We start from the raw sequence: 22291 nt of genomic DNA on the forward strand, positions 1-22291 counted from the left end.
TTCGGAGATTTTGCGACGTTAAAGGCAATCCGTTACGTCCCATATCATCCAGCGTAAAACAGTTTAAAATGGCGGCAAATCGATTGCAAAAAAAGTGTCGACGTCTTACGACCGACTACCGACACCCTGGCCATGTCTGAAAGTGCAAATGTGACCCTCCACAACGGAATGAGTCACATGTCACCTTTGCATGGTTTTCATATTTTTACATTTTCCTAACGAGTTTTTTTCTGCTCTGTCCAGTGGTGAAACCCGTTTCAGAAAAGAGCGAAAACTGTTTGAGTTATAAGCCTGTGACTAAGGTGACCCTCACACTGTTACCAGACACTCCCCGGACTTACATTTAAGCCTAGCGCAGAACCGCGCGAGGTGACATACGACTCATTTCGTGGTGGAGGGTCACAAATGCTATGGACGACCTCCAGAAACGTTTGCAACTCTGTGCATGCCAACCTCATGAGCTTGTGGTTTGGGTGGGGAGAGGATTCACTAGATGACTGTTTATTCGTGTGTGCGTTTGTCTGCATGTGCGTTTAGTTGCTCAGAAGCTGCGCGATCACTTTTCATTCAGATCACAGGTTCGAGGATGCAAAGCATGCCTGGTTTCTAACAACTGACACCGACATGTAATCTTGAAAATAGCTTCCAATGATGCGATTCTGTCGTGTCAACGTGTACAAGTCATTTGTACACATGCTTTCACGAGGAACATAGTACTCATTTCAAGGGAAAACTATTGAGATAAGGCTTCTGGCCTTGTCACAGTTACAGTAGTTCTGCAGGCATATTCATGATCATGGTGGTCTGGGTGTGCGTGGCACAAAGGGTCACAAAATCCCCAAAAATGAAGCCTTAACAAATAAGGCATTATTTCCTGTGTGCGAATGCACATGTTTTGCACAGGTGTGAGCACCCCATGAACTGATTTCTATTCGATCATTGAACTCCCGAGGTGTTGAACATAATGTCGGAAATCCCAGGTGCATGTGTAGGCATTAATAGCTGGGTGGGGTTGGAGTGATTTCCCCTTCATTAACGAGTTTTTAATCTCTTATCTTTTGCAGGCGCAGGTGATTTGAAGTGTGAAGTTACCATTCAATCTATTCTAACCGTTGTTTGTGCAATGTCGTAAAACTTCACGTTCCTGCCCCATAAAAACGAGAGCACATTTAGTGTTTTGGGCTGTTTATGACTGCGCATAAGCGCATTTGGTATCGCATTACAGAACAATCTGTTACGTCAACATGCATTGAATGCGAATCACGGCTTAATTCAAGGTTTTAAAAATATTATTTTCTTTCAGCGTGGATGTTTTGGCCTTTTTGTGTGTGTGTGTGTGTGTGTGTGTGTGTGTGTGTGTGTGTGTGTGTGTGTGTGTGTGTGTGTGTGTGTGTGTGTGTGTACACTATTCCTCACACAGCCCCAATAAACTTAAAGTTATTTGTGCATCAACATCCGTGTCCCTATAACCCTTACTGTAAACGAAGATTTCCTTTCCTTCAGAATGAAAACAATTGAATATATATAGCAGCGTACAATGTTACCAATGGTCAAAATGATTGTTCGTAAGGAAACTAAACTTGCACGCACGACATACTCTAACAAGAGAGAGAGAGGCATACCTCGTTTAGTACCCCTGCATCATAACTGACTGCACTGGTGTGCATGCATAGCAGTCTTTTGAAACCGGTAGCAGCACTAAATCCATTCCAGTTTGCAATCTCTCCTCCTCCCTAACCCTTTATTTCACTATCCCCTCCCTCTCGTAAACTTGAACAATCAAATGAAACTGTAGAAAGCCCTGATTCTGGTAGCTGGCAAAATCTGGACAAATCTAGTCAGCAGTGGTGTCACCCTACCACCAACAATGGCGAAGATCCAACAACTGCAAACGGAAGCTCAAAACTCCGTATCACTGAAAACCTACCCCAAAAATGTCCACACAAAAGATACGGCAACGTATCACTTTTCGTTCACCCCCAAACAGTATCGTTTGGGAGCCACCTTGGTGGTATCGCTATCACACTCGCTAAGGGAGATGGGTAAGGTCACGAGGTCAAGTCACGTGATACTTTGACTCTCCGCGCCCGGATTAGGCACAAAAAAAACCAAACAAAAAAGTCTGTTTACGGTAAAATAGGCAACAAAAAAAAAAGGTCGGTAGGACGGGATTTTTTTTTCTCCAAAAAACCATATTTTTCAGTGATTTTGCTAAAAAAGAAACTTTTTTTTTTTCAAATGCCAAAAAAAAGTCTAGGGTCGCGCGAAAAAATAGGGTCGGTCAGGATACCGTAAACAGACTATTTTTTTTGTTTTTTGCCTTAGGAGCAAAGATAATTTATCGTGGAAACCTTTGCGTGACGTATAATGTATGTGGCGCTCACGAGACACTTTCGGATGAGGCATGGGATTTTTCTTTCTTCATTATTCGTTAGTCCTACTCACGTCAATGTTATAGACAGGAAATACAAGAACAACAGTGACCAATGCGACTTGTATTAGTGTGCCAGATTAGTCACCCTTGTGCACTATTTGAATAGTTTGGATTTTCCAATTGTTGACGCATCAAACTAAAGGCTAAAGCTACCTCGAAACCGCGATTTTATTTGCTTAGTCTTGATCCCTTTTCCTCTTCCCTTGCCAAAGAGTCGACTCCAGCTTGAGCAAAAATTGAATACCATGAGTCGATTTTATGCGTTCGGAGGGTAAATGCCTTATCACCCCTCTCCGTTCTCCCCTCCGCACCCCCCCCCCCACCCCTCTCCCCTCCCAACGAATCCCTTAAAAAAAGGTTGGGAAAAATGAAACAGGACTAAAAGACAATTGGGAAATATACACGCAAATAATTGTTTCTAAAAATAGGTCGACCTCTGTCAAAAAGAATTTGGGCCACAGAGGAGTGCGTACTACTATCTTTGACACAACTGATTCTTGGTGATCATTGTCTTTCCTGCGGGAATTTTGTTATTGCGATCCGAACTAAATGAATTGCGTGTATAGACACCGAACCTCAGCTGAAACCGGTAACAGGAAATCACCGATATAATGTTCGTGCACCCAAACGAATAAGCCATTTGTTTCTTTGTCGATGCATTATTCATAGTTAATTTGTGACCCTCCACCACGAAATGAGTCGCATGTCACCTCGCGCGGTTCTGCGCTAGGCTTAATATAAGTCCGGTGAGTGTCTGGTAACAGTGTGAGGGTCACCTTAGTCACAGGCTTATAACTCAAACAGTTTTCGCTCTTTTCTAAAACGGTTTTCACCACTGGATAGAGCATAACAAACTCTTTAGGAAAATGTAAAAATATAAAAATCATGCAAAGGTGACATGTGACTCATTCCGTGGTGGAGGGTCACATTTATTCTAGTGATCAGTAGACTCGGCGGTGCGAGTGCAATAGAGTTGCGGGGGATGCACCCACGCATTAAATTGTTTGCGTGTTGTTGTTGTTGCCCATTAAACGAAGATATCACTTCTTTGTGTTGTTGTATACAATACAGAGACCAATCCTACGAATTGGGTGAGGAAAACATCATACAGGTATCGATTTATGTCCATGTCGGGTATGCATGCAATCAAATAAATAATGTAACCGAATGGTAGCCAATCCTTTTCAATACGATTCAATGAAATGTAGCCCACCCATGCAGTTCCTCATTTTCAAACTGCCTTTTTAACCTATATTTTCCAGACATCCGTATTCTGAAAGGATTGGCTTACGGTATACATTTTTTTTTTCACGCCAACGCCTTGTAGCCATAAATACTTTATAGCTTTCAAAAACAAAACATAAATTAACTTGATTTTATCATGTCAAAACAGTACGGTGAAATTACCTCACCCCATTCCCTAATAACCATGTGACTCAGTTCAGATAACGTGAGCGTAAGCTCCCACACCTACACCGCAACGCCCCCACCCAGCCTCCACGTCCTCTTCGTAGAGTCCCCCCCCCCCCCCCCCCCCACCTTTTGAAACCCTTCACCCTTCCTCCGCCCCCGCCTCTTTTTCACATAGACCTTACAAACACAATCCGGGTATCCCAGTACAGGGCCAGGGAGTTAAAAGGCAATGTAGTGTGTGTGTGTGTGTGTGTGTGTGTGTGTGTGTGTGTGTGTGTGTGTGTGTGTGTGTGTGTGTATGTGTGTGTGTGTGTGTGTGCAGCCCTGAAAGTCCAACAAATGGTTCTTTTCTTTATTAAATTTTTGGTGTTTAACGTCGTTTTCAACCATGAAGGTTATATCGCGACGAGGGAAAGGGGGGAGATGGGATAGGGGAAAGGGGGGAGATGGGATAGAGCCACTTGTTAAGTGTTTCTTGTTCACAAAAGCACTAATCAAAAAATTGCTCCAGGGGCTTGCAACGTAGTACAATATATGACCTTACTGGGAGAATGCAAGTTTACAGTACAAAGGACTAAACATTTCTTACATACTGCTTGACTAAAATCTTTACAAACATTGACTATATTCTATACAAGAACCACTCAACAAGGGTAAAAGGAGAAACAGAATCCGTTAGTCGCCTCTTACGACATGCGGGGGGCAGAGAAATAAGGATGTGGAAAAGAAGACTTTTGGTAAGTGAAATAAAGGTGATGGATCCAGTCAGGTAGAAATAAGACAACAAGAAAAGAATTGGAAAACTGCAGGGAATAGTAGGGAGAGTTTTCTTGGAAGGAAATATAGGTGAAAGGACTGGTAAGGCAGAAATAAGACAAAAGAAGAGAAGTAAAGGGGTGGGGTAGCTCTGTGGAAACACTCCCGCCGCGTGAAGGCGACCCCATGGTGTACTCGTCTTTGGCTAGAGATTCTGAAAATGTACTAGCCAGAGAGCAAACTTTACTACCCCTCCTCACACGTAAACGTCCACTCGTTCAAAAAACAAAAAAACCCGAGTAGACCGCGTGTGAATTGCAGTTCACAATTAACTCTGCAGAAGACGAAGACTTCATCATATCATGTTCTAATAGAACTTGATATTTAAAGAAGGTGTTAGGTACGCAAGTTAAGCTCCATTTTTTACCGAACCACGAGTACCATGCACCATTGATGACAACCCCTGTGATTGGGTGGCCGAGTGGTAACGCACTTGCGCTCGGAAGCGAGAGGTTGCGAGTTCGACCCTGGGTCAGGGCGTTAGCAATTTTCTCCCCCCTTTCCTAACCTAGGTGGTGGGTTCAAGTGCTAGTCTTTCGGATGAGACGATAAACCGAGGTCCCTTCGTGTACACTACATTGGGGTATGCACGTTAAAGATCCCACGATTGACAAAAGGGTCTTTCCTGGCAAAATTGTATAGGCGTAGATAAAAATGTCCACCAAAATACCCGTGTGACCTGGAATAATAGGCCGTGAAAGGTGGATGCAGCGCCTATAGGCTGTTGATCTACTGGCCGATGTGAATGCGTGATATATTGTGTAACAAATTCCATCTCACACGGCATTAATAGGTAACATGCGCCTTGAGTCGCCTTGTGTGGTGAGATACGTGCGCGATATAAATCCTCGTAAATAAAATAAAATAAAAATAAAATAGTAATCAGCAGCTCATCTTAACACAAACGCAATGCTAGACATAAACATATCTATATTTGCAAACAAGCCAGAACAGCCTAACCTAGCATTGTACCTTAAAAACACTGTTCCTACTCATTTGGCTTGACACAAAATTAACATAAAAACATAAATAAAGAAAAATAGAAAGAAAATAACGCAAGGGTAAGTATAGGTTTTCATGTTATCGTCTCCCTTTTAAACCGAGGACAAGAATTACGTTTCTTTTTCATCTCGTCTGTAAAAGACATCACTGACTCTCTTACTTGTCTGTGTAGGTTTGTGGGGACAGGTTGCAGGACACGTTTGCACGATATTAAATTCTAGATTTCCGTATCCGTTGTTCATCTTATATTTTCCTATGACCATTTGATCTGTATTTCTCAATGTGTTGTTCTTATTTTCCTTAATATCTGTTTGTTCCTTTCTGGTTTGGGAATGGTACAAAGGGGACATGAAGAGCGCTCACAGTTTTTAGGGTAGTTTTTCCATTGTCCTATGCAGAAAAGTGGGGTACCAATGCTCATTCTAGGCCACCGTGCTACCGAATGGTTAATCGCAATGTAATTTAAACCACAGACTGCACTGACTGTGGTCCGGAGTGAGCAGGTGATTGATGGGACGGTGCACGCACAAGGCAAATTCGATTGCATAAAACATCCCACCACTCCCACTCACCTTGTCAACTCTGTCCATGTCCACCCCCACCCCCATTCAAACCTCGCCCACCTGGGTATCTACCCCACTTACTCACACACACACGCACTCACGCATGCACGCACGCACGCACGCACACACGCACGCAAGCACGCACGCACGCACGCGTACACACACGCACACACGCACTCACGCCCCCCCCCGCCCACACGCACGTACGTACGCACGCACGCACGTATGCACACACACACACAACACTCACACACATAAACACACACACACACACATATATATATACACACATGCTTTGCCTGTTTAATATTCTTTGATCTTTAGTCCGATCAAGAAGTGTACCCCGCTTTACAGGTCTTGACTGTATACACTTTACGCCGTCATTAACTTACGCCAAGAAATACATTGTCATTTATACTGTTTACTCCCTACACGTACGATAAGCAACAAGCCAATATCTCTAAAGTAAGATCCGTTTCTTCACCATCAGACATCAGAACTTATACACGCTCGTAGCCCTATATACTCACGGACTCATCCATTCATTATATTGGTTGATCAAATAGTTTCTTACATGAAACCGAAAAGAGTAGACTTTACACGCTCGTAAAATCTATCAAAACAATCAACATGCTACCACAACAACAAATCCCGCCGTGTACCTTGCACTGATCGCTTTCCAAACTCATTTGAGAAAATACGACAAAAAGGTCAGTAGCTGTTACCGACAGCAGAGACCCCAATCGAGCGATAAAAACTAAAAGCTTAGTTAAGAACAACTTACACCACACAACCCGGGCCGTTTCCACGTGTGATGAAGACCTCGCCGGGACGACGCGAATTAACGACAAGTGTCGTGGGCTCAGCTCTGATTGTTTTACGAGCACGGCGCTGACATGGTGGACGATGTACAGGGCTTGTCGAGAGTTCATGTCAACACGGACATAAACTTGCCTCAGGCGACTCCATTGCGCCCTGTTTTATGGACTCGCGACTTAGCCCTACACTGCTAGGGACGATTTGAGGCTAACTGGGGAAAGTATTGCTGCCACAGTACAGAGTCTAAAGAGAGATTTATATTTAACCGAAATGCGTCAAGAGTTTAAAAAACAAAAAATCTATATATATTTGGAAATAGTTTACACTGTTCGTATTGCACAAAGACTGATAACAATCTGGAGTGGGATTTGGATTTGGTCGTGATGTGTTAAGACGAGTTACGATCTGAAGACGACTTTGAATTTGGTTGTTATGTGTGAAGACGAGTTCAAATCTGGACACAAGTTTGGATTTGGTCGTATTGAGCAAAGACCAAGTAACATCTGGATTGATATTTCGATTTGGTTGGTACGCGTGAAGACCAGTTAAATGTGCAGGGAGATTGGTATTTGGTTGTAATCAGCAAAGAGCTGGTAAAATCTGGATACACGTTTAATTAAACTTATTAGTCGTGCATCGACTAGGGACAATCTTGAGCGAAGTTTGTATTTGATCTTGACGTTGGAAGATCAGGTTAAATCTGGGAACATACGTACGTATTTGGATTTAATCGTACTGAGCAAACACATGGTAAAATCTGAAGAGCGGTTTGGGTTTAGTTGAGTTTCTCTCAGAAAACACGTCAAATCTGTACATATAGGCTTGATAAGCGAGACCGCCGATGGCACGACAAGAGAAAATTGATAAATCACCATTATACAACAATCAAGAAACCCCTTTACCCCCTCAGTGGGTTAGGTATTTTTCAGTAGTGTTCAATTACATCTCCAGCAGGCGACCCTTTCACTTTATGTTCACCCCTACTTGGCGACAAGTCGGAGATCGCAAAGGGGTTAAAAGTTGGTCAAGCCTGTCGTTGTGCTGTGAACACACTGCCACTGCCTTGTTGAATAAAGCACTTATGGGGTTATCATAACTCTAGTGATTTATGTCTTGTCATCAGAGAGCGCCTGTTCTGCTTGACGAATGGACCACTTTTGTTTTCTTTTTTGTTTAGACCGCGAAGACTTGGGTATCTATCAGTTAAAAATATAGAAGGCGGCGCGGGTACATGAAAGCACAAGGTGTTCTTAGGTACTATAAAATACGAACTCTTTTGGTGGTATGTCAAGAGAGAGAGAGAGAAGAATTGGATATAAGTCAAATGTGGGAAAGCTTAAAGGCGACACTGTTGCTTGAAACACGATCCATTGTGTCTATTGAAAGAGCAAACCTTTTTCGTTATCATGGTTGTGTCTGTGTGGTGGTTTTTTTTATGTTTACGATGACCTCTTTGGAACACTTGCTTCAACTGGTATTGGCTGGTTGGGCAAGAGAGAGGCAGATAAGAAAGAGGGAGAGATAGAAAGGAAGACACAAAAATGTAGAGAGAGAGAAAGAGAGAGAGAGAGAGAGAGAGAGAGAGAGAGAGAGAGAGAGAGAGAGAGACAGACAGACAGACAGACAGAGAGACAGAGAGACAGAGAGAGACAGACAGACATAGACAGAGACAGACAGACAGGCAGATAGAAAGAAAGACAGACAAAGAGAGACAGAGAGCAAGAAAGAGAGAGGGAAAATAGAGTGACAGAGAAATAGAGAACGACCGAACGAACGAACGAACTTTATTACTCAAGGATGGAGATTGTAGGCTCACGCCTAGTCTTACAATCTGTCCCTGCTAAACTAAGACAGAGATAGAGAGAGATATATATAGAGAGAATGACAGGGATATTAAGAAAGAAATAGAGAGAGAGAAAGAGAGACAGAGACAGACAATGAGAAAGAGAGAGAGAGAGAGACAGACAGACAGACAGACAGACAGACAGAGAGACAAACAGACAGACAGAGGCAGAGAGAGACAGAGACAGACAGAGACAGAGTGACAGAGACAGAGACAGAGACAAAGAGTGTGAGAGAGAGAGAGAAAGAGAGAGAGAGAGACACACACAGAGCGAGAAAGAGATACAGAGAGACAGAGACAGAGACACACTACGTCTAAGTGGAGACAACAACATAATTCAACTTATGAGCAATGATCCGTCAACTCCCAGAAAACCCGACAAACGATACCAAAGCAAAGACCAATGAAACAAAATTGAAGGATGCTCTTGTCTGGGCAGCCCTGTACAGTATTGGCTGACATGATTGACTACATGAGAAGGAAGTAAAGGTACCTTACACCCGCTTTGACGTGGTGGGACACTCCGTGAGTTGGTTAACGTTGGTCAACGCTGTCTGGTGATGGATTCCTCACGCCTGGTGCACTCTTGACCACTGTCCGGTCCTACTAGTCACGCCTACTGTTGTAAAGCTCGCTCTCGATCTCTCTCTGTCTCTGTCCCCCCCCTCTCTCTCTCTCTCTCTCTCTGTCTGTCTGTCTGTCTGTCTCTCTCTCTCTCCCTCTCTCTCTCTCTCTCTGTCTGTCTGTCTGTCTGTCTGTCTGTCTGTCTCTGTCTCTCTGTCTCTGTCTCTCTCTCTCAATCTCTCTTTTTCTCGATCTCTCTCATTCTCTCTTTTTCTCTCTCGCTCATCTCTATCTCCTCTCAATCTCTCTTTCCATCTATCTCTCTGTCTCTGTCTCTGTCTCTCTCTCTCTCTCCGTCCCTCTCTCAATCTCTCTTTCCATCTATCTCTCTGTCTCTTTGTCTCTGTCTCTCTGTATGTCTGTCTCTCTCCTCTCAATCTCTCTCTGTCTCTCTCTCTTTCTTTTTCTCTCTCTGTCTCTCTCTCTCTCTTTCTCTTTCTCTCTCTCTCTCTCTCTCTCTTTCTCTCTCTCTCTCTCTCTTTCTCTCTCTGTCTCTCTCTCTCTCTCGCTCAGTCCCATGTTCTTTTTGCGGGCCTCTTTTGAGTGTGTTGTAGATTTCAATAGAGAACTTCCTCTGCACTAAACGAGTTCCTACGACTATGTATGAGACCGTTCAGTCCTACAACACTACAAACATACACCACGAATGCTGAACGAGTGTCAAAGTAGGCCTCAGATTCTATTCAACTGGTATCATAGCGTAAAGTCAGCATACCTTTTTTCTTATTAATATGCAAGCCTTTATTTCTCGCCAAAAGTCCAACATCTATCTCATTTTCCAAAGAAGAGCTGAATTATTTTGTGATCTGCGAAGAAGAAAAACTGTCAAAAGCATATTTTGAACGGAACGATCTTTCGTGTCACAAAAGACCAGATCAGTCTGTTTGAGTCCGGAACGACGATTCGCAGTTCCGACACTCACATTTCTTTGTATGTCTTTCTCTATTCAACATGAATGTTCTAAGGATGCACTTGTTGCTCTATACATTTGCTTGTTTTGAGGACTCCTTTCCGCAACTGCGCCAGGCATGTTAAGAACAACCGCGGTTCACTAAAACTGAACATAGAAAAATAAAAACATGAAAACAAGCATCGAGTACATTATAATACAGCCCTTTTGCAAGAAGGATTATACCAAAACCTCGGCTGCTCCGCCGGCTAACCTCCACACGCGGAATGTAAACATTATAGATAGCAGTGTAAAAAAACCAAAGTATAGTCCATAAAAACATTCCCCGTGACACTAATTCCACTACATTGATGTCCAGCTGCTCAATGGATAACTTACAGTATGATTATGCACTTGTGCAGAAGGCTCCAAACCTGACAGGGACATGGACTGTTTCACAACCGGCGATGTAAAACGTTCGGTTTAAACAAGGGTTTTATTCGATTTTATTCATGTGAAACGTTCACAGGATGTCCTCTGCTAGCCTTACGAGAACACGAATCACAAGAGAAAAGACTGTATATATTGAGTCTCCTTGCGCCCTTTGCTAGTTTAACACAGAAAATACAATGTACATGTAGTCAGTCCATCATATTGCACTAGAGTGTTGCTTTGCACTTCAAAGATACAGCTTCTCGTGAAAGCAGTCATGTGCACCAACTCAGATCTGTCCAAGTCTTTGCTAAAGATAAGAGCATCCCTGGACTAGTGTTCACACACACACACACACACACACATACACACGCGTACGCACGCACGCACGCACGCACATACACACACACACACACTCACACACACACACTCACACATGCCCGCACGCTCGCACAACAAAAATCATGTTCTATGTCTTCAGAATCAGTACCTTTCCAGAGGTAAACTACAGAGTAAACCGCAACACGGTGGCCTAGTGGTAAGGCGTCCCCCCAGTGAGCGGGAGGTCGTGGGTTCGAACCCCGGCCGTGTCATACCTAAGACTTTAAAATTGGCAATCTAGTGGCTGCTCCGCCTGGCGTCTGGTATTATGGGGTTAGTGCTATAAGACTGGTTGGTCCGCTGTCAGAATAGTGTGACTGGGTGAGACATGAAGACTGTGCTGCGACTTCTGTCTTGTGTGTGGCGCACGTTAAATGTCAAAGCAGCACCGCCCTGATATCACCCTTCGTGGTGGACTGGGCGTTAAGCAAACAAACAAACAAATTACAGAGTAACATCAAACTGTTTCACACCAAGCGGACACCTTCGTAGTTTACAGAGACCGCTGTTACAATGTGTGAAGGACCTCAAAAACTGTTGTCAACATATAGTTCATATCTTGCACCGTTCTTCAACTGCTCAAAACAGAAAAGCATATCAACATGATTGTGATCCAATGTATGCAGTCACCTTCGCTATAGGCCACTTAAAGCCCCCGTTAAAGGTTTGCTCTATATCTTGTACCGTACGCTGGGTACTTTGGTGGCTAACGACAGAGGAGCATTCAAAAGCACCTTCTATTCAGTATGTCCTTGATCTGTTCTTCATTGACTTCTCTATTGGTGCAACGTTTGCGGTCAGAAACCGATGAACCGAGGCAAGCCAAGTAAAAAAAACAAACCATGCAGATCAATGAAATACTATGACTGTGAAGCTTATTCTTGAGAGGGTTGCATGGAAAGTGGTGGAGTTAAGTGAGAGAATGGGCGTGAAAGGAAAGCCACCAAGACACCGAGATTTGTTTGTTTGTTTGTTTGTTTGTTTGCTTAACGCCCAGCCGACCACGAAGGGCCATATCAGGGCGGTGCCACACACAAGACAGAAGTCGCAGCACAGGCTTCATGTCTCACCCAGTCACATTATTCTGACACCGGACCAACCAATCCTAGCACTAACCCCATAATGCCAGACGCCAGGCGGAGCAGCCACTAGATTGCCAATCTTAAAGTCTTCGGTATGACCCGGCCGGGCCCGGGGTTCGAACCCACGACCTCCTGATCACGGGGCGGACGCCTTACCAAACACCGAGATATTGTTGACTTATCGACACATTCTATCTTGAGCATGAAACCTTATGTGTTCAAAATACTTTAGTAGCGAGTAAACAACAACAACAACAACAACAACAACAACAACAACAACAACAACAACAACAACAACAACAACACCAACAACAACAACCTATTACGAGTAAACAACGACGACAAACTATTAAACGAGAAGCACCCACCAACGTTCAGTAAGTGTAAGTAATCTCCTTCCTTGGCTTTTCAACTTTAAAATTAAACCATTCAACATCAACCAGAAGTACTTAATCAGAGCAGCGGAAATCTCATTCCAATATGTCTTGTTTCTTGCAGCTGGTTCTATCACATAAAAAAAGCTATGCGGCTTGCGATTCGTGAACAATCGTTTGACTTCCTCTTTCTTCCAACAAGCATAAAAGGCACATAAAAGAGTAACAAAAGAATTACACAGTTTTGTCGTCGACAACAAAGAGCACACAAGTGGCAAGAATAGCAGTGACACGAACAGCATTGTTCACGAAGAGAATTGATCCGCAACCGCAGGGGGGGGGGGGGGGGGTGTTACTTTTACTATATATCCCGCGCAATGTTATTTGTGTGAGCAAAAGGAACATTTCCAACGATGACATTAAAAAGACAACTGTTCTGCAGTTCTAATAAATTATACTGCTGAACAGTTAAATACGTAGGTCGAGTTCTGCTGAACTTTACAGCAGAACCATTGTTTAAGCCTGATTGTCCACTTACTCTACCTCACTGTTCTACACTTTAATTCATTCGAACTAAATCTATATTTAAGTGTACTGCAGTATGATTCATTTAAACTCAGCCTATTTTGAGTGACAAATTGAACAGCGCTCATGAAAATGATTTGCATTTTGCGGACGTTAATGCGGACTAAAATAACATGGCCAGTGCAAAGAACACATCGTTCTGAAACTATTCAACTTTCATCAGCTAACCTTTTGATAGATGATTTAACGTTGACACACGGTGAATTAGCAATGCTAATCAGCTTGACAGCATTTTCAACAAGCGTATAATGTCAACATATTTATTTAAGGACCATGAATCACTCACAACCACCCGTATCCCTCTTTTTTTAATTTTGTTTTAATTTTGTTTTTTTTACCCGTATCCCTCTTATTCATAACGCTCACTTTCACCCCTGTCATCCGTGTCAACATTCGGAAGGTTTACAACATAGGTATATTTCACGGGATGCTGTCCTTGAAGAGAGGAACAGCGTTTCCTTTTCGTCAAAACGCAATGCATTATTGCCGAGACTTATGCCATGAGACTGTCGTTGGATTACTTAAAATAATCATCATAATTATGCTTGAGTTATTTATCCTAAAAAACATGTATTGTTTTTTGTCATGATAATAATTGAATAAAGTATTGTTTAAACCAAAACTGTCGTTGTTTCGACAACTATGATCTGGTTTTGACGTGTTTGAATAGTACAACTTTTCTGTTCAGTTGTTAAACGGATTAACGATGAAGTTTGCGATTGGAAATCATGCACGATGCATTCAAGTTTGCGTTGCTAAGACCTGACGATACTTAAGTACTGATTTAATTATACCGACATGAGAGCACTCCTACATCAAGACTATCACCATCCAGTACGCTAGTCTTAAGCTGCAACATTTGGAGTCTATTCAGTCTCGCGAAGGTGGACAGTAAGGATTCAGAAAGCTAAAGAGGTACGCAAATACTCCCAGAAAGACATCAAAAAGATAACGAGTTAAGCCGTGCAAATAAAACTCTAGACTTAACTTCAAGATGCTGCATTTTACTCCAAACGTAGCTGCATGTTACAGTTGGTCTTTAAATCTGCACCTTTTTGTGTGTGGACGTTAAGTCTTGATGCTAATTCCTGATGGATGTTCACATTTAAGTGTCAAGGTGGCACGGTATTCGCTTCGCCACGCTTTTCAAACGGTATCAGCTCACTTGGAATTTTGCTATTGAAACCTTTCAAAGACCGACGAGATGTCAGACCCTGTCGCCTTTTTGAGCCTGCGTCCTATTTCGCAGAGTGAAAAGGAACACGATCGTTTTTGAAAGCTCTGTCGAGAGAATAAAGCTGAAGAAGGAGAGATTGGAACACAGCAGCGATGTAACAGTTCAGAGACTTCTGCATCATGACGAAATGTTTCTTGGTGTTGTCTTTGTGTATTTGAAGTAAAAAAAATGCCTTTTATTGATGCGTAATGTAAAAAGATAAAAACAAACACAGCAAATACAAACAATCAAGGAATCGAACAGAGAAAGGAACGAACGCTTCATGTATCTTTGGCGAACTTAATATCACATACAATCCGTGCATCAACGCGGTGAGTTCATATTCTCAGGAATATCAAATCTTGCACGGCAGGAAATAATTATAGTCAGACTTTCGCGAACAAGTTAACAAAAACCAACTGAACAATAACAAAGTCCATTCAGTTACTATGTTACTAATAGTTCCTGACATTTCAGTAGTGGCTGAAGTATTCAATACAACAAGAATTAAGACACGACAGCAAAAAAAGCGACATTTCTAAACTGGCAAAAAATGAACAAACATACAAAACAAAACAAAAAAACAAAAAAAACAAAAACCAGCCATTTCTTTTAAGCCCTTAATACAATTGTCTTACAGTAAGCATGCGTTCGCTGCTTTGATAAATTTTACTTGACTCAAGAAACCAGGCCTACATTGCAGTATCAGGGTCAAAGAAATCGCCTATGAGTAATACAACTAATAATTATTTCCAAGGCCGCTTGTTTTTGCTGTGACAGTGTACGATGCACGTATAGTATGGCCCACTGAGTTATATATATATAAAACATCAGAAATTGTGAAAGAAACAATTGAAAGTCAGCAGAGACTTTCTTCCGAGATTTGTTGAAATCTCTTGGCAGAGACAGAGAAAAATTATCCCTTCACAGACAGCCTATTGGGAGCATCAGACCCTCCTCAAGGGGGACCGAGATTTACAATGCAAAGTCCCTTGGTGGGGGACGTATCACAAGGAAATCTAGTCTTGAGGAGGATCATTGTTTTTGTACCTAGACCAGACACGTGTTTCGACACTGTTGTGAATTATCAGTGGTCAGGTGGTACTGATGGCGAGAGTTGTCAACCCATGGTATCCAACTAAGAAGCAAACCACTCTCTGAATGGTAGCTTCTGTTGGCATGGGAGACTACCCTCATCTGACAACCCCAAGGGGATATCTGTGAAGGGAAACACTTTGATTTAAGGCCAAAGTGTGGAATTAATATTTATTAAGAAAGAATTTAGAAATTTAGACAAGTTTTAACCAAGAAATTAGGTTAAAACAAGGGAAATTTCAAAATTTTTATATATTAAAATTTTTATATATATATATAAAACATCAGAAATTGTGAAAGAAACAATTGAAAGTCAGCAGAGACTTTCTTCCGAGATTTGTTAAAATCTCTTAGCAGAGAAAGAGAAAGAGAAAAAAGTATCCCTTCACAGACAGCCTATTGGGAGCATGCATCAGACCCTCCTCAAGGGGGACCGAGATTTACAATGCAAAGTCCCTTTGTGGGGGACGTATCACAAGGAAATCTAGTCCTGGGGAGGACTATTGTTTTTGTACCTAGACCAGACACGTGTTTCGACACCATTGTGTCTCATCAGTGGTCAGGTGGTACTGATGGCGAGAGTTGTCAACCCATGGTATCCAACTAAGAAGCAAACCACTCTCTGAATGGTAGCTTCTGTTGGCATGGGAGACTACCCTCATCTGACAACCCCAAGGGGATATATATCTCTGTGGTATGGCCTCATAAGGAAAGGAAACTGCAAACAGATATGTGTGCTGTGAATCTCACTCTTTCCGCACCCCTGAGTGGGAAGGATTCAAAGAAAAGTTATTTCAGCTACGTTTAGATTGCTTGAACAAACATTTTTCTGGGGCTCGCGGGTATAAAAGGATGGGGGCAACCATTTCTTTGGACATAAATGGTAGTTATTTCAGTGGTATTTTCATCTTTGGGATTAACATTCCAAACCCTCACACGGTATTTTTCTTCACCACCGACTGCGCAAATACAAATTTGAACTGGCGCGAAAGTCCACAAAGCGGTGAGAAGGACCCGCGAGTACTATCCTCTGCGCAGAAGTACGGGCTGGGATCTGTTACGGTTAGTTTTTAAGAGAGAGAGAGAGAGAGAGAGGGAGAGAGAGAGACAGACAGACAGACAGACAGACAGAGAGAGAGAGAGAGAGAGAGATATTGAGAGAGAGACAGAGACAGAGACAGAGAGAGAGAAAGAGAGACAGAGACAGAGAGAGACAGACGTACAAACAGACAGATACAGCTAGACAGAGACAGGATGAGAACGGTAAATGTTTGCCCCTGTGTGTGTGTGTGTGTGTGTGTGTGTGTGTGTGTGTGTGTGTTTGTGTGTGTGTGCGTGCGTGCGTGCGTGCATGCGAGTGCATGTTTGCAGGAGAGAGACAGAGACACACAGACAGACAGACACACCAAGAGAACTCCCCTTCCTTTTCGCTCAATCTTAGACAACCCATCGCAAAGGACTCGCGGAAAAGACGGCAACCCTGAGCCCGCGAGGACACTGTACACATCAGCGGCGTCTTAAAGGTACCGTGGGCGTCTTCGACGTAGGTATAAAACTGATACGCGTCTACCTACTGCACACGTACACTTGGCTCTCTATCTGGCGTTTCACCTTCACTCTCACAATCTACATCCTCCGAAACACTGATAACAAAAAAGGCGCACGTGTCCTCTTCAACACGTATCCTCTTCAAGCGGCGATACACGTGTGTCTCAAAACGCACGTAGCACAGATGAACAAATTAAGGGTCCATTAACAAAGTCAACACATGGCCAAAACAAGGAGAGAACCTGTGTTGACAGATAGATGTATCTGGGGGACATGCATGTACAAGGACATGGGAGTTTGAGGCATTCAAAGTTTATCTTGGGTAGTTTTGTTTAAAATCATTGAGCACCTCCTCGCTACCAAAACAGGTTAGGGAAGGTGGCTGATGTCGGCCCTTCACGCATTGTTATCTATAGACGTGTTCAGCCTTGAGGGGAATGACCATGTGCACGTCTCCGAGTAGCACGCAATAAGCAATAATGTATACATTTAGAACAACTTGTCTCCATATTTTCACCCTTCAGCCTAAATATATATGACTGCTAATGTTTATGACATTTTCCTGACAAACGATGTCAGAACCATTAAAAATACCCCCACATGTCATGGATATTCAAGAACTTATAAAAGGGACCTCTGGATAAAAAAAGACTTTCTGTGAAGTTGTCAAATAGCATGCGATGCAGAGCAATGCCCTGTTCAGACGCAAGACCAAGATTATCTGTGTTTTGAACCTGTTAAGCCACATGCAGTTTGCAGCTTGATTTCGGCTGCAAATGCTTTATGAACACGATCTCATAAACAGAGGCATTTTCGCAAAATATCAGGACTCCTAATGACATCTATGTTCTTGGCGTCTGGTTAGCTAAAAGAAAGAACTTCAGGTGCGTCATGTCTGGGTTCAAGGTAGAGAAGTTATATTTTGAGCAGTCCGTGTACGCTACAAAATAGATCATTCGTGATTGTTTATTCAATTTTCAAAGAGCATAACTTTCTGAGTGCATTCTTCCATTTTGAAGAAAACGCAATGTAAGGAAGCGGAGGATGATGCGCTAACGAAATGAGCAAAAGCTTTTAATAAAATGACCCTTGTGCACGGCCATTTTGTTGCTGTATACTGCTCAATCCTTTTCCAGTAAAACGTACACAACGACAAGCACATGACCATGTATTGAAAAACAATATCGAAAACCATCAATAAGCGTAAATAATATATGTGTATATATAACTCATTTCTAAGCAAAAGTCTACACTCTTCCTGGATAATTTTGTATCACAGTGTGGCTTGAAGGGAAGAGATACGGGCATAAATATTATAGTCTTTCTGTGAAGATTATTTATGTCCAATGATTAACATACTTTCTTTATTTTGGTGTTTAACGTCGTTTTCAACCACGAAGGTTATATCGCGACGGGATTAACATACGCCATTTCTCATAGTCACAGGTTCTTTTCTGACGGATTTATCATGTTCCTTTTACTATCACCTGAACGTGATTTTCATAAACCGTACTTGTGGAGAGGCCACACTAAGTAAAGACGCTAAGAAAAGCCCGGGGTAATTAAAGGCATCGCTATTGAATACTAATTGGGAAGAACAAACTGACAGAAGATTATTCTGTCAAAGTAACATGCTTAACTTTACATAAAACTCAACTCATATACATTTTTATTGCTGGGTCTACCGTCTACCTTTCATTTTATGCGTGTTTACTAGATAAGCAAGGACTGGCTGAAAAACAGCGCCACATAGACCTACTGTTGCATCACGTGGGTAATACAGTTTTTGAGTTTGAGTTCGAGTTTGAGCTCACCATTGAAACCTTGCGAAACAAAACAAATCAAAACAAGATAACAAACAATACATGGAGAGAGAAAAAAACATCACTTCTTACCTTGTAAATATGAACAGGGTTGTTAGTCCATCCGTAGCGTTGCAGCAAAACTGTCCACAAGAAAACCACACAGCTGTGAAAAAGAGTCTGTGACAGTATTTTGCTTCTTGGCAGTATTTAGTAATAGATGTCAGGCTTAGAACCTTCGTCTCACCCCCAGACCGAAATGCACGCTCGTTTAATGACTAGAAGAGCAGTACTTTAATACAGCAACAATTCGGTCAACATTCCGCCAACAGTTTTGCTTGTTAAATACCTTGAATTAACAATGCCACGTTTTACGAAAACAGTTTCTGGTGCTTGCATTCTCTTTTAGAATTAGTGCCAGACTTCTTTGTTTTGTTGTTGTTTAGTTATTGCCACATATGCAGCACGAGTTTGAAGAAGGCCAAGAGAGACTTGAACTGTAGAATGCGGGTGTGACAGTCGAATGAGTTTGCGTCACTGTTACACGTCGCTATTGCACTTCACCCAAGTAAAGGACTAGCTACCCAGTACATACAGTCTTCATCGAAATGGTCCCAAGCTCATTAGGCACCACCAAGGTAACGCAGCTCCTCTCGTGGACTCAGTCTTAGACCCGACATGACTACCCAGCATGGGCAAAGCACTGAGGTCAAAGAAGGCCACAAGCTCGATTCTGACGTCGGAGTGCTCCACGCTTGATTGTGACATCAAAGTGCTTCACGCTCATTGTGGCGTCCCAGTGTTTCAAGCTTGATTTTGATTCAGAGGGAGGACAGCATCATTTTGTTTCGATGGCACAATCGCAGAGCGTTGCGTCAAGACTTTGATGACGCAATATCCTAGCTGGAGGCTGGATCGTCACTGGAGCTGACTGCATGAATGAACAGCCTGCCGGAAGACGTCCCCAAGAGAAGACCTAGGCTACATGTCGATGTCCACCATATCGTGCAGCGCCGGCAGGGAAATAGACACGTGCAGAAGGTCCGATTCTTCGAGGTCCAGGCAGTCGTCAGGCAGTTGGGGGTGCGGTGGGGAGGGGGACTGGGAGGGGTCAGAGGCAGAGGAGGACGGAGAGAACCTGGCCTCTGCTCTGAAGTCCATCATGAGGGCAGATCCGGGCAGAGGGTCGTGACACCTGGAAAAATGTTTGGTGGTCACGGCAAAGTCTTCGTGAAGCAGTGGGGGCACAAACTGTGGAGCGAACTCAGTCTGAATGCCACAGTATTTAAGTTCACCAGCGGCTGAAAAGGGATCAGGATGGCTGCAGATTTCATCATAGGGCGCAGAGGAGACGTTGTGTGCTCGGATACAGGCGGTGTTAGTACCGGGGTTTGAATCTTCGTTGCAACTGACGGTTGCAGCAATGCTGTTGCTGGTCATATTGCTGGTACTGGTGCCGGGGCTACTGCTGCTGCTGCTGCTGCAGTTGTTGTTGTTGGTGTCGATACTGCTGCTGCTTTTGTCCATGAGGTTGCTGATATCATCAGTGATGTTGCTGCTTTCACCAGTAACGCTGCTGTTTTCACCCAAAATGCTGCTGATATCATCAGCACCGCTGCTGCTGTCCAGAGGTGGGTAACCCAGGATGTCTCTGAGAGCATGGATGTAGTTGATAGCCAAGCTGAGGATGGTGAACTTGGTCGGGGCCTCTTTCTTCTTTCCTTGACTCTGCACCTCAATACCAGGCAAGCATTGACGAAGGCCCTCGTAGCCTTCATTGATGTCCTGCATCCTCATCCTCTCTCTGGCATTGGCCGTGCGGCGGCGGTACTTGCTGAGCGGTGGTGGCTTGCTCTTACCCTTAGGCTGCTTCGGGGTGGACCTGTTGCGCTCCACCTGTACCCGCTTCACAAGCGAGCTGAGACGAAGATTGTAAGCGTCATTGGAACTGCCTGACGTAGCATCTTGAGCCTGTTTGTCCTTCTTGGCCCTTATTCTGCTGCTTTTTCGGCACTTGGAGTCATCGGAAACACACTGTGCGCTGTCTTCTGAGATGCCAGCACCCGACGATGAGGCCTCCATGCTTTCGTCTGAGGTAACGGATAAGCTGGAGATTTCATCACTAGACGAATCCATGATTTTGTCCCACTGATTGCAAACAGATCAGACGGTGAGTTGAGTTTTTATTGGAACGATGTGACAGTTAACACAACTTGGCGAAACCCTAATTACAAAACATTAAAACTTAAAGACTGAAATGCACTTTCAGCCCTGCATCTGTCACAGTCAGTGTTTGTTGACAAACAAACGATGGCCCTAGAAATCCTCTCGTTGGCCTAGAAGCGGACTGTCACTAATGCAGACACAGTAGGTCGGTTGGTAGGTAGGATGGCAAGGCAGCTATATGAGAAAGACGACGCATTCAAGAACACTTGTAGCAATAAGTAGTACGAGCAGTGGCGACGGTGGTGGTGCTAGCCTAGTAAGCGAAACGTTTACACTAACCGAGGCTTGTCGTGAGGCTTGCCTTGTGCTCACAAACGCGTGGCGCGCGTGTGACAAAAGGGGACACGGAGCAAGGTATAGGGGGCTGTACAACTTACAGGTACAAGAACAGAAGCAAGACCTGTACACAACTTTACAATCCTTCTCTCTCCCTCTGGCGCGCCCCTACTCCACCAATCAGGGGCCAGAGCTAACAAGACAGACAGGTTGGAAACTACCCGCCCACTCTGTTTACACTTGAAGAAGAAATCTCAGTCAGCCCCTCTAGCTCTCTGCAAGGACTCCCGTCCAACCTTCTCTTCCATAATTATCTGTCCCCTGACTGGGAGGGGCGACGAGGGGACTGGGGGCGGATGGGGGGGGGGTAGTTTGAGGGGGGGGGTGGGGGGGGGGGGGCGGGGCGATGCTGTTGACAAATGAGACAAGCAGCCCATTCAGGTGTCGTATGTAGGGCATGGGCATATTACTACACTCCCGCGATATCCTACGCTAATATTTCCGACTCACAGGGCCCCTCCGACATGTATTCGGACTCAGCTCAGTGACCACAAATACGCACTGTCCTCAAGGTGAAACGGCCGGGACAGTGGGTTGCGTAACTAAATCGCTACCCTATACGTTGTTATGCTTTTCTGTCTGAGTGATACAGTCACAGACCTTATCCTCGGAGGGTGGCAGGGTAGAAGAAGTGCAAAAACAGGATGCCAGAATCTACATCAGCAGCAATTCTTTGGCAAACATGTTTTCCTATGTTGTATTTATCATTTGTATTACTTTAGTATCCCATTGCTGGGAAATTCGGGTCGGTTCTTCCTAAATGGAAAGTTAGCAGCAACAAGAGTCGCACCACTCGGGTGGGTGTGTGTGT

General features: G+C 43.6%; 1 protein-coding gene across 1 annotated transcript in view; it reads right to left on the reverse strand.

Moving 5' to 3' along the window:
• LOC138953975 (helix-loop-helix protein delilah-like) overlaps positions 1-21524 on the reverse strand; it is a 32834-nt gene extending 11310 nt beyond the window's left edge. Inside the window, exon 1 of the mRNA XM_070326002.1 lies at positions 19012-21524. Coding sequence (XP_070182103.1) covers positions 19900-21054 — 1155 coding nt within the window. The 5' untranslated portion in view covers positions 21055-21524 and the 3' untranslated portion in view covers positions 19012-19899. The remainder of the gene's footprint in view (positions 1-19011) is intronic.
• Positions 21525-22291: the final 767 nt, after the last annotated feature.

Source organism: Littorina saxatilis, linkage group LG17 (genome assembly GCF_037325665.1).
Source record: "Littorina saxatilis isolate snail1 linkage group LG17, US_GU_Lsax_2.0, whole genome shotgun sequence".
NCBI classification, from domain to species: Eukaryota; Metazoa; Mollusca; class Gastropoda; order Littorinimorpha; family Littorinidae; genus Littorina; species Littorina saxatilis.